The 13,565-nt window shown below is 39.9% G+C and overlaps 1 protein-coding gene across 8 annotated transcripts in view; it reads left to right on the top strand.

The window, feature by feature from the left end:
• Window positions 1–4,120: 4,120 nt before the first annotated feature.
• Window positions 4,121–13,565, top strand: part of IL6ST (interleukin 6 cytokine family signal transducer) — a 31,915-nt gene continuing 22,470 nt past the window's right edge. For 7 of the 8 annotated variants that reach the window (XR_014616922.1, XR_014616923.1, XR_014616924.1 and 4 more), the window contains exons 1-3: window positions 4,121–4,227; window positions 11,243–11,323; window positions 11,872–12,183. Coding sequence is in view for 4 of the 8 variants with exons in the window: in XM_084225509.1 (XP_084081635.1) it covers window positions 11,257–11,323; window positions 11,872–12,183 (379 nt within the window). In the remaining 4 variants the exon portion in view is untranslated. Of the gene's footprint in view, window positions 4,228–11,113; window positions 11,135–11,242; window positions 11,324–11,871; window positions 12,184–13,565 lie in introns of those variants that run through there. The other variant, XM_084225508.1, reaches the window with a different exon arrangement.

Below are 13,565 nucleotides of genomic sequence, written 5' to 3'. Positions count from 1 at the left end.
GAACTAGGTCAAACCCTCTTCAGCAATCCAAAGCTTTCCTATCACATGTGGAGGAGTCAGCTATCCTCATTCCCAGCTTCTTCCAATAATCACAAGATTCTCCTGAAGTTCCGAAGTCCTGATGAAGCTCTACAGACCCTGGCTGAATTTTGCAAGGTCTTGTCCAGAGTCTCAGGTTTTATGCCCTTTAATGCTAAGGAATGAGGTCAGTCCTGTTACAATATGCACCACTCACTCTCTTGTAAAGAGATGCCATCAAGCACCCAGCTGTACATACGAGGTTACCATAATGACTGCTTGTGGCTCAGTGAACTTCACTTGTTAGTCACACAAATTACAAACACCTACCTGCTCTCAAAAAAAAGCAATATCCTCCCATCTCCCTCAAGAGGAAGTAATGAATTATGAAGTCTATTTTTTGCTGCCACTGAGCTACTCATGTTTAGTAAGTTAAAAGGCTGTGAAGTGCTGTAACTGTCACTAAATCATTTCCAAAAGTTACATCAGCCATTTTTTTCCTTTGTTTGCTTCAGAGGACTTCACCATAACTTTCTGACCTACAAGACTGTGGCTTCAATGCGACCGTCTGTTACTGTTCTGACCACTCAGGCCAAAGGGGAAAAAATTAAGTGAACCTTCTTCATGTTAAAGAACGTTAGACATTGGAGATTCTAAGTTCAAGCTCAGAAGAAGTGATACAAGCTGAGACAACATTATCACTTTGGCAAGAGGCTCAGATGTTTTACTGAACCTCCCAGGCAAACAGTTCTACAAAGTGATTCACCCATCTCACAGAAAATGTCTGGGCATGGGTCGGAATACTGCCATTACAGGGTGCTGGTGTTCAGGTTCTCCCTTACTGTATCTTTCCCAACATCCCTGTTATGAGAGTCATGCATTACCCAAAAAAACCCAAGTGTAGTCAGAATGAGGAATCTTTTCACACCCCTGATGTTCCATGTCCTTATACCAAGATAATAATACATTCCAGAAAGATTCTTCCTCTCTGTGGCTCACCTATTGTAAGATTCAGTGGACACTATAGACTGCAAATTTTTTCACAACTTGTTACAAAACCGCTGAAAATATCCATAGTGTGGTATAAGTTGGTTCCTCAGCAGTCTCTAACAGCTTCTCCAAAAATACCTCTGCTCCCACAGTTGAACATAAAGTTATCAACCTTTGCCAACAGCTACATGTTTTTTAAGTATCAGTGCCCATCTCTACATTTCCAGGCTATCTCCTTCTTTCTGGGACTGAGAAAGCAGAGGATGTGCAAGCATGCTTCACCGACTGATATCCTAAATGTGTATCACTAGAGCTTGGAAATATCCTGTACAGCCCGATGTGAGCACTATGTTGGAATATAAATTGCAGTGTGAATAAGCAGAGAGTAATTGGTATCAAAGGCCTTCCAATTCCTGACAACTAGTTTTCTTTTATTCTTGCCTCATATATTTAGGGAATGTATGACCAAGCATTTAATTAAATATAGAAAATAAACATTTCATATAATGCTTTATTCAATGTGCAGATTAAAATGCTATCTAAAATGCTATCTGGCAGGAACATTTTTTTAAATGTGGTCAGATTTTTTCATTTCTCTAAGTATTTGGAAGTTTAAACAACTGGTGCTTGTATTACCTATATACCAGTATTATACTACGTACACAGTACAGTTACAAGCCATATAAGTATAGTGAAGACTATGAAGCAGTAAATCAAACTAAAGAGTCTTTCCAGGAAATCATCCATGTGCAGAAAAGCCACTTCACAACATGCTTGAACAGCTTAATTTTCTTCCTTACTAGGGATCCCAAATGTCCTGATTCTATCCAATGGCAGTTGTAATGCTATTAACTTTTTACCTGCTTGTACCAGAAAGCGGCTGGTGTCTAAGAACAATCAGATTTTTGGAAACTAAATTTTTAACGAATAAATGGCACTTTGTGACAATACAGAAAAGTTAGGTACTGTTGCAAGCAAATTATTTTGTTTCTCAACACAACTTCAGACATGTGTACATAGTTTTACACTGAGTCGTAGACAGCCTGTGAAATACACAATCTCTTGCTTATTTGAAGAGTTACAATGCATGTCATATGTAAGTGAAGCCTGCCACAGAACTGGATTTGAAGGAAGATGGAAGACTGTTCTACAAGTTCTGGCAATATACCAGGAATCGCTTAAGGCTATAGGATTTCAGAATAAGAATCTTATAAGAGGCTTTCTGTTGGCTGGGGGAGGGAGGAGAGTGAAGAGTCTACTTCTGGAATGTCTATTTAGCAGCAGAACTGAAGTGATCATACAAAAGACAGAAGACATGCTAAAACAAAAGAAAAAACATTGTTTTTTCAGTCCTTCTAGTTGGAGCCTGGTTCCACTTAAAGTTTTGTTGCCAAAAAATTGATTTTTTGAGGATGCTGAAACAGGCAAATCCATACACACTTACCAATTATACAATCAAACTGTACTTGTACAGTCCCAAACTGTAACCCAGAATCGATGTAGACACAAACACACTAACCATTATCTGGTGAGAAAGCAAAAGTGACCAAATGTAATGCTTTTGTCGTACCGAAAAAAACGTGAAACCATTCTGCAGATGTCATTTGTCCTGATACCTTAGGAAGGGTTTGAACAACTAAAGTCCTGTAGGAGGAAATGGAAAGACTGAGTCTATTGAGTGCAGACACAACCCATGGGAGAAAACAGCAGTATCTAGAGTATCTAAGGTTACTAGACAGCATCAGTTGCAAGCAGGGACATAAAGTCATGAATTTAATCGGCAGCCTAGATAAATACCTATCAGAAATTATGTAAGTACAGACAACTTTGTTATTAGGAAAGCAGAGCAACGAAATGACTATTTAAAAATGTCTATCCAGCTTTACTCTGTTACATAGAAAAAATACAGCACTTTCAGAATTAGCAACAACATTTTTGTTGGCTATTAAGTCATCTGAGACAGTACACCAAGCATATTCAGAGACTGGAACTGAATCTATGAGAAACAGACTACCTTCCACTGTCTTTCTCCAAAGTTCCAAATCTTATTAGCAGCTCATGCCAGTACCTGATACAAGGTATTGAACTAGATATCTTTTTTATCTAGCCAATCTGCCCACTCATCTAACGATATAACTAGTAGTGGAATATATCTCATATCCTAATTGAGCCCAAATATAACTTAAGAACTAAGGGGGCAAAACCCTACAGCATTCAGCAGGAAGAAACTTGGGCACGCATCAGTGATGTCTTGTACTTTCCTCATTAGGAACAGCCTCCTTTGACACTTTCAGCACCAAGCTTGTGGTGTGGCACTGTTCTTTCTTACTCATGAACTAGAAAAAAAATTAATCTGGAACAAAGAAAGCATCTTAGAGCACATTATTCTGATTTACAAAAGTAATTTTTCAGAGTTACTGAATGAAGAAATGTCAAAGGATAAGGCTGGTCATGATCATACTAAAGAGCTATATTGAGGACCATTCCTCAGCAACCTTCCACAAACACCTTTCTTAGGGACTGGAATCCTGACCGATTTGCAGGGACTGAAACATCGAGACTGCTCTGGATCGCAGCGCTTTGCTCGCACGGCAGCTGTTGACGAGAGCGTTCTCCAGCCGCCCGTACTCCCAAGGGAGTCTTGCGAAACGCCGGGAAGGCCGCGGGCTCCTCAGGCCTGCTCAGGACAACACCCCCGGCGCGCCGCTCGCGCAGGCCCGGCCGGGCAAGGGCCAGGAGAAGCTTCCAGAGGCCTGGCCGGCTGCGGCCCGGGTAAGGTCCGGCCGTCCTCGGCCGGGTGTCCCGCGGCTGCCACCCACAGCCAGAACGCACCTTGAGGGGACAGCCCTGCGGAGGGCGCCGGACCCGGCGGGCGGAGGGGCGGAAGCGCTGCGGGGGAGGGGCACCGCCTCCCTCAGGCCCCCGCCGCCGCGCCCGCCCCCCGCGCGCGCCCCCCGCGCCCCCGGGATCCTGGCACCGGCCGCCGCGTTACGGGAAGCCCCGCCCCTTCCTGCAGCCCCGCCTTCGTGTGATGACGTCACTGCCACGGCTGGCCAATGGCGGCGTGGGTGGAGGAGGAGGGAAGGGCGCGCGGGGGTGGGGCGGGGCGGGAGTGTGACCGGGTGCGGGGCCGCGCGTGCGGGACGGCGGCGCGATGGCGCGAGGCGGCTGTGCCGCTATTTAGGGGCAGGGTCCGCGGAGCGCAGGCGGCGGCGCTGGGTAAGAGCCGGGGTGTGCGGCCGCGTGCGGGTCTCCCCTTTCCCCTCCACCTCCCCCGCGTCCTCTCCCTGAGGGACGTCCGCCGGCGGGGGCCGTGCTGGGCCGTCCTTTTCCTCCGGGCCGTGCGCCCCGGGCGGGGGTGGCGGGGCGTTCGTCTAGGGCTGACCGGGAGACGGGCCGGGGCGGGCGGGTGAACGGCAGTCTTGCGCCACTCGGTTCCCGGGCCGACCGCCAGCCGTGCCCCGCGGCGATGTCTCGCCTCGTCCAGCCTCCCCTCGCCGGCGCCGGCGGAGCTGCCCGGCCGTGACGCTCAGAGCGCAACATGGCCTCGCCCGGAGCCGCTCGCTGCGGGGCCTGGGGGCGCCGAGCCCCTCGCGGGGCCGCTCCGCCGGGCCCCATCCGACGCCCTGCCCCGGCGCGGCGCGGAGGGTCGGGCTGAAGGTTATCTGCGCTCTTCGTCCGAGCGGCGGTGGTTAGTGCCGGCCGTCCCAGTTGGCAAAGGAGTCGCGACCCTCGCGTCTTTCGGCTTTTTCGGTTGTCACATAAGCGTGGCTGTGCCACCGACACGCATTTCCTTGATTAAGAGATTTGCGTTTTGTTGCTGTCGACGCAAGTGGTCTGCTCTTGTTGCCTGTAGATCGTAGAAAACTGCTGCCATGAAAGATACGCACACATTTTGTTTTATTGCTGGTCCAAGTACTGGAGGGGATTCCCTGAGGAATTGGGGAGGAGCGGCTACCGCAGCCGTCCGGTTGCTTCCCATGCGGTCCTGGGCGCCAGTCATCCTTTTAGTGGGGCTCTGATACTTTCCCTAAAAAAAATCGGCATCATTATTTTCATCTCTCGGATGATGAAACTGAGGCACAAAGGAAAGCAGGCTGCCAAGTGTTTTGGCAGGATTGAGGGGAATAATTCCCAGTCTCAGTTTTCATGCTTGTTTTAGGCTGACTAGGGGTTTGCCAGCTGGTGGTTGCTTGTTACTGCTGAGGCATTCTGAAGGCATAGTTCTACACATAGTTGTAGTAGAACTGTGTGGGATTATAGTTTTGTCGTTAATGATCTGTTCTGTCACAGAGGGGGAAAGGGAATCCATAACCTTCCCAAGAAGTTGGATACTGTTGGGAGATAAGGTCTTTTTTCTTACACCCTCTTTTCTATAGAAATATTAACATTTGTGCTTCCTATATGCTGTTACTTTCAGAGGCACATAGAATATACTGTTCAAAGCATGTAACTTCTGAACAGATTTATCTATATGTTGGTGTAGCACAATAAGGATGTAAGTGTGGATGATGAAAATTTGAGATTACTTGATTACTAGAAGTTGAACATTCCAAGTAATTGTTTGGATGTTGTTTATATGTCTGGAAATGTGGTGCTTCAAGTAAAGTCAATAGATAAATATTTTTGGCGGAGGAGAAAGATAAATATGCACATCTGTAAGTGAGAACACCAAATGGAGACGCTGTTCCCATGCTGCATGTGGAGGATTAGCATTCACACAGTTATGTGAAATTAAATAACCTTTTTGGCCATTTTTAAAATCAATTATTCTTGTATTAGCAAGAACTGTCTAGATTAGAGAAGCACATCACTGCTTGAGATCAGTCTGGAAGGTTTGATTTCAAAGTGTGACCACGGAATGCTAAGATATTACTTTGTATAAATTAATTTGATTTTTGAACTAAAACTACTTGCTAGCTGTGAGAAAATTTTGAAGTTTTAAGAAGGTACCAGAAAGGACTCAATTATTGCAAGCAAATATTTGGTGCCCTAGTTAGGTATTTCAGTAATTTTAAACTTTGTACCCGTTTTGGTTTTCTTTTTTCTTTATATTTTTTATTCTGAGTGCCCTACCAAAACTACAAGAATAACCCTCCTTCTAGAGACAGAGGAATAAGTACAGCAGAGAAATTATTTGCTTAGATAGTGAAAGAGATAGAGATGTCATTTGTGTATAGAGATTTTAAATATGAAATGTATTTCTGAATATTCTGTTCATATAACATTACATAATATTTTCGAGTGCTTCTTTTAGAGGTGTCTGGTGTTTTTTGAATCTCATAAATATTTCCAGGAAGGAAGTAAGCTTGGAGGAAGGAAGGAAGCTTAGAGATGAAATACACTTAATTAGAAAGCAGTTACAGTTTGAGTAATCAAAATTCCTTGAAGATAGTTACAGCTTTTAGATGGCTTAAAGTACATTCTTGCTTGTTATAAAACCTCAAGCAGCAGCTGCTTTGTGAAGCATCCCGGGTTCTGTCTGCCTAAGCTGTGTGGATTCCTAGTGACAGATTACCTCTTGAAGCTATAAACATAGGTCTTCTTCTTTTTTTTTTTTTTTTTTTTGAGGAATTTCTGGAAATCCATTTTCCCGAAACCTTTGGTCTCTTGTGATTGATGTGATAATGAGCCTTAATAGACCAAACACCTTCCTGTGGTGGTTGTGGTGTTATCTACACTTCCTGACTTCCAAGCTGGCTTTGCTGGCAAGTAGATGTTATTTTAGCTATAGTTCTTTAAACCGACGTGGTGATTTGTAGGTCAGTTGGACAGGAATTACAACTTCTCTCAAATGGAGATAACCCATTCTATAATGTGTTCCTGTGTTCATTTTGGGGCAGGTCTCATGATTTATGAAATAAGATGAATTTTTGACATTTATCTCTTGCTCAGAATAAGTAGTGTTACCTGTTTTGCATGAAAACTTGATGCTTCTTCGCCAACTATTGGTCACAGGCTGATCTTAAAATTCAGTGCTTGCTACTTTGAGCATATAAGGTGTGATTTTAGGGTTGTAATTAGCTTTTCATAAACACTGCATGAGGCATCAATTTATGGATCAGGCATAAAGGCTTAGTGCCTTCCTTTCAAAATGGCTGCAGGATGTGAAGAATAACAGTAGTCTCATATGATTTGGATATTAAATGGGATGATCTCATGGCATATGAGTTTTATAAGTCTGTCTTTAGGGAAATAATCAAAGCATTTTAACTTTTTTTTTCCTCTTTGAGTTAATTTATTTTCTGTGAGTAAGGACTGTCACCAGCAGCATTCTAAATTGACTGTGTTAGTTTTACTGAGTAGTATTTTGATGCGTTTTGATCTTTGGCCACAAAACCATGAGAACAACCTGGCAAACTTCTGTCTCCCTTGCCTCTTCACTTAGTGATCCACAACAACTGCGTAGTATAAAGTGTTGGTTTGGCTCTTTGGTTTTGTTTGTTTTTAATAGAAAACATCTGAACTGGCCAGCGGTTTCAGTGTTCATTCAGCATTGGGTTCACCTTAGATGTATACATACACACTGTACCAGTCAGTAAAACATGAAACTTGGGTTAAGCTGTGCATAGTGACTGAAAGAAATTGAGTTTTCTGTTGTCTAGGCTAACAGCTTAGTCTGACTTAAAATTGTGAATTGTGTACAGTTAGTGACTGTTGAATGATGGCACTATCTTTTAAGGTTTGATGTAGCTTATATGCAGGGTTTCTACACTGTCTTCACCTGAGCATTTTTACACACTCAGATAAGAAAACACCAGTTTGCAAAGAAGTATTTTCCTCCTTCTAATATGAGGTATGGCTCCTTGTTTTGTTAGTTATAAGTCCCACCATTTATTTTGGGTTTTTTTTTTCATTTCCTGTATGGTTTTAAGGTAGGCAGGATGGATGGAAGTGTCTAGAGTAACCCTGGATCTTTCCTGTAGAACTAAATTTCAATTAGGGATCAGTCTTGTAAAAGCCAGAGACACTAATGTTTTTTAAAATAGCACACATTAGCAGGGATTGTAATAGCCCCTTTGTGGCTTTAGAGGTGTGTAGCTTCAGTCTTCTTCAAACTGATCAGCCGGGGTGGAGGTAAGTAAAATACATCAGAGCAGCCAAAATCAGATATATGCTGAATTGTGGCCTGGCTTTGACATTACAGTTGCAGCTGCTTGGTTCCCATACTGGAGGTGGGTGGCTTTCCACTTAACTCTTTGCAGGTGACGGAGCATGAAGCTCCGTTCTCTTGCCTTTCAGGAGCTGACTGCAGTGAAATTGAGAAGTATGATTTGTGGAGGGCTTATCTGCTCCCTCAAAGTAATTGCTGAACTTTCCAAAGTGCAAAGTAGTAGAGATTTGAACTTCAGTCTCTTACATGTGAATGAATCTGCTTGAAACAACTGAAATGTTGTTTTTCAAGTCTGGAAGACTTGAATATAGAATATATTGAATATAGTTGAATATAGAATATTGACTATAGTTGAATATAGAAATGACATTTATATGAAAAGATATTAATTTAATTTCCAGTGGAAAAAATCCTATTTTAGGACAAAATGTGTGATAATTATGTATTATTTGCTTATTAAGTTGGTTATTGATTTTTATTTATTTCTTCTGTCATTTGCTTTACAGTGTGTTTTTAATAACCTGAACCATATTTAATAACTGCTGGTGTGAAAATCAGTGAATAGTTTTGTGGAAATATTGTTTGACTTTAATGAATAATGACCCAAAAGAAAACCAGTAACTTTGTAATGATGTAATAGCTTAGGTGACCCTGCTGTTACTCTAGGTGGCATGAATCATGATGGCAAATGGGAGAGAAATTAAAAACTTTAAAAACTTCCCTTTTTACATCTGTTTCATTCTTTCCCCTTAGTGTGTAAGATGCTTCTGCAGTTGATTTGCAGCTTTTGGCAATTAGCAGTGAAGCAGAGCTCCTGTTCCTTTCCACCTAGCTTGTAGTTGCCCTTAGGCTTCTGATGAATTTCAGATCTTCTGCAACTCAGATTGTTCCAGTTAAATAACTTAAATGAATCTTGCTTGAAATAACAGATCATAAGGTCTATCTATAGTAGAGCTCAATAAGCTTTGGTTAACAAGCAGTGTTCTGGTGTTAGCACAAGTCTAGTCATTAAAGTAGATTCCTATGAGCTGGTTTTATTTGGTGATTTAAACTAAAAGAGAATACTCTTTAGAATTTGGTTGTGTTTACCATGCAAATTTATAAAAATGTGTTAAACTAATTGTTGGTGTTTTTTTTAAATTCAGAAATTCATGTGTGGGTAGAAACTTTATTTTTCAGATATTGTACACTTACTTCCAAAATAAGCAAGAATCAATTGATATAGTTATTTCACTGTACCCTTGTAATAAATATCCAAATACACATTGCATTTAAAGCAGTATAGTGGTTCTTATATCCAGCCCAGTGAGAGTACTTAAGTAGAACATAGAAAAATTTAATAGCTTTTTGGTTCTCAATGCCATATAGCTATAGTCTGATGACAAGCAACTTGTTATTTAGTCAAAAAATGAACTAACAGACTTCCAGTGACAAATAAATGCTTGTTAATATGTTTGTCAAGTCTTTCAGTCAGCAATGTTTCTACTGTAAATTTTCTATACAGGAAATTTTGGTGGGCTTTGAGTAATGAACTCACGAGTATGGAAGCAAATAAAAATACCTGGGTGATTCTGGTGGCTTTTTAGTTCTAACTAAAAGACATCTAGGTTGGCAAACGCTACAATGACACTGCTATAAACGTTTGAGATCTGCTTTCATTTAGTTGTTCCTGTGAATAGAGATTTTCTTTACATTACACTGTTTATCTTGATTTGTAAAGAAAAAATGGCTTAGTTGTGTTGATGTGTAAGGAATCAGGTTCTGGCTTGGGTGTGATCCATGCTTAAATGTTTGTCTAGTTTTACTTAGATACATACATATATCTATAATGTGTGTGTGCATATATGTGTATATGTGAAATACCTTGTGTCTGTCACTATTATGAAGTAGATTGCATGCAATCAAAGCAAAGGGATGGTTGCTGACATAAATTGTAGTTTCTTCTGATAGTAGTAAGTGGAGCTTATTAATTTTCCTGTCTAGGGAATACTGTGGAATTCCCTTAAAACTTTTAGCATGCTTCCTTTGATGCAGTAAAGCTCAGAATACTAATTTCCAAAGAAGTTCTGTCATGTTAATGGAAAATAAAACTTCAGAGACAATGTTGCCATAGGCCATTTCTCCTCAAATCTTAGTAAACCTAAAGAGCCTTTGTTAAGTTTCTAGGTGTAAGAATAGCACAAAGTCTGCTTCTAGAAATCAGCTTGTGAACTAAATGCCTTATTTCACTAAGCCAATCTACCTGTTCCTGTAAAGATGTCTAAATGTAGCTAAAAATAATATAGCTCATATGCTTAGTAGAGATTGGTCACTTGCTTTTGGTAGTATAGGGCTGCTTTAAAACTGCAAGTTAAGAAAACCAGAACACAGTGGCTTCATAACAGTGGGGGTGGAAGCTACTGTGTGAGTGCTTCAGTATCTCTAAAGTGTTTTCTGGAAATGTCAAAACTTGAGAACGAGTTGGCTCTGTTGCAGTACAGAAATAATTATGTTATAAAATGTGCTCCCCTTTTGGGGAATTGCAAGGCTCCCTTGTAAAGTTTTGAAGAATTAATTAGTGCTTTTTCTATAGTAGACAGCAGTTCTTGATAAGGAAGCATTGTGCTTTGTAATTCCTGAGTGTATTTTAAGTCACTCTTGTGAGTGAGACGCATGGTTTTGTGGTGAGTTGTTCTGAACCTTGTCTGAAGATTTTGTATCAGTGCCCTTGAAAGTTAGGCAGGTATAAAAGCCATAATCAAATTCATTGGGTTATATTTTAAAACCTTAACCACACTGCTACATCCTGTATTCTAACTGACCTTCCTACAGAGTTACCAGTGAAGTGTGTTTCCATATGCAGTGTGAAAAACCTAAAGCTGATACATTTCTTAAACTTGTCATTCAATCAGCTTTAAACAGCCTTAGTTTTTTTAGTAAACATTTGATTTTGTTTTAGCAGTGAGGAAAATGGAAACAATTTGCCCATTCTAAGGTGAGAAGATACAAACACTTCCAGGAAAATAAATGTGTGTATGTGAGATATTATTTTAGAGCAAACACAAATCTGATTTTGACATTGATCTAAAGTAAAGAGTAATAGTTTAAATTTAAAAAGTATATATCTTTCTCTTGTTACAGAAATTCTGTGCAGCATGTTTTCTAGGTGGAACTGGGTGGCCTGTGGCTTCTATCTGGCGTTGAGCATTTGTTCTCCTGATGGTAAGAGTTCTGTGTCTCAAATATAAGAGGATATAGAACTAGTTACAATGAATGTTTGAAGTACCTGCTTGGTTTTTGTCTAGATATTTGTGGGATGAGGACAGAAAGTAAGGTGTGTTAGCATAGACATGTCTAGTCTTCTAACACTGGTTCACCACAACACAGGTGCACACTTACCCCAATTTTCCTATGCTAACTTGCTTAATAAAAAGTACTTTTTTATCAAAAAAGTATAACAACTTCTTCCTTCAAAAGATATAAACATGCAACTTGACTCTCCTCTCTCTCTTATGTGCCTCTATTTATTAATAGAGCTTTCCTAGCTTGGTGAAATGCTTTTGCTAAGCCTAAAGAACACTACACTGGTTTTTGCCCCTAAATCTTCATCGTGTTCTACTAATATATTTCAGTTTTATTATTGTCAGGCAACTAATTAAATTGCTGCTTAGACACATGTAGTGTTTTTAACATTGCACCAGTGATGTATCAGCAATATTGGTTAGGGAATGTTGTGTAGTTCTTAATAAATGTGAAATTTTTCTTTTTAGCTGCAGGTGGACTTGTGCAGTCATGTGGTCACATCATCCCGGAGTCACCTGTACTGGCCCTTGGTTCCAATTTCACAGCATTATGCATTCTGAATGAGAGTTGTCTTGACTTTGGCAATATCTATGCCAGTCAGATTATCTGGAAGATTAAAAATAGAGTGGTACCTAAAGAACAGTATCGTGAAATAAACAGAACAGTTTCCAGTGTCACATTCAATGACACTTCTTCACTAGCTACTCCTCTGACATGCAACATTTTAGCAGATGGACAATTTGAACAGAACATTTATGGAATTACAGTTACAGTAGGCTGTGAGTACCATTTTTTTATATTTAATTCTGGTCTTAAGAAAGTTGTTTCTGAGAAATGGGAAAATGCAAAAAATAGAAAATGTGCATATCTTTAGGCACTTAATTTTTATTCCCTCAGTTCCTGGATAATTGAGTAAAAATATTGTGGAATTACATGCCACCACAGTTGCTCAATACACACTGAAGAAAGTTTTCTAAAAAGTAGAAAACACTCTGGAGTATTTCAGTGTTGAAATAGGAAAAAATGGAGCAACAAAAAGTGGCAGATCTTAATTACAGAATAAAGATGTGTATTTAAATGAAATGGGAAGTTGGAAGTTAACTTTTCCTTACTTCTTGATTCTGTATCAGAGTTGGAGGAAATACTTCTAGGTGACATGTCCTTGTTTCATATACTAACATTTTGAAAATAATGTTTTCTTCATTTAGAAACATTTAGTCCATCTGTATCACTAAAACTAACCTGAATTGCCTTAAGGACATATTACTTGGATTCCTTTACTTCTATACTAAAGAAAATACTTTTAGCTACTTATAAACTTCATTTATTCTAGAATGATAGCACTTGTGTGGTTCAGACCAAGTGCTTTTAGACAATACTGACTTGAGAAAGTAGCATTTATTCATGTGACATCTTAATTACTTGGTGTCCTGCTAATAGGGCAAGTGTTGTAGTGTCCTAAGTATCCTATGATATGGCTGATGAATTATGTTGTCTCCTAGTGATGGCAAAAGGTACTGCAGTTGTGAATGGTCTGCATGCAAAAGGCCTGCTTGAGTTCACAATTTAAAATTATATGCTTCTAGCATGACTTACAAAGTGCTATCACAGGAAAGCAATGTTTTCCATTTCAATTTCTGAGCAGTAAATACTGTACTAGAAAAGATAAAATAAAAAATGTTTTTAAAAGGGAAACAACATGGAAAGGTGAGAACAGATAAATTATTCTAAGATTATAAATGTAATGACAGTACACATGATGTTCCACAATTGTAATTCATGTTCCAATTCTTGAGATGCATTTTTATTTAAAGCTATTGTATTTTGATACTGTCAGTTAAAAAAAACTAAATAATGAAACTAGCAACCAGTCTTAAAAGAATACAATTATTCAGAAAGAAAGCAATAAGGTTCATAAGGTTGTTCTATTGAAACTAGCACTCTGCTTGAAAGTAAATAAAATTAAATTCTCCAAGTACATTATACTGGTGTAAATAGTGATAATATAGGAGGTAGAAACAAACTTGTTTATTATAATTTGAGTTTAAGAGTGAAATAAGAGTTTTGCTGCATTCTGAAAAAGTTCCTTACACACTACAGTGCATGGATGAACATCTCTAAGCTTTCCTGCAAAGTTTCTTCCATAACTCAGTTGGAGAAA

The sequence above is a fragment of the Fringilla coelebs genome (assembly GCF_963513975.1).
Source record: "Fringilla coelebs genome assembly, chromosome: Z".
In the NCBI taxonomy this organism is placed as follows: Eukaryota; Metazoa; Chordata; class Aves; order Passeriformes; family Fringillidae; genus Fringilla; species Fringilla coelebs.
The sequence above is the reverse complement of the archived record's forward strand: the minus strand, read 5'-3'. Positions and strand labels throughout refer to the sequence as shown.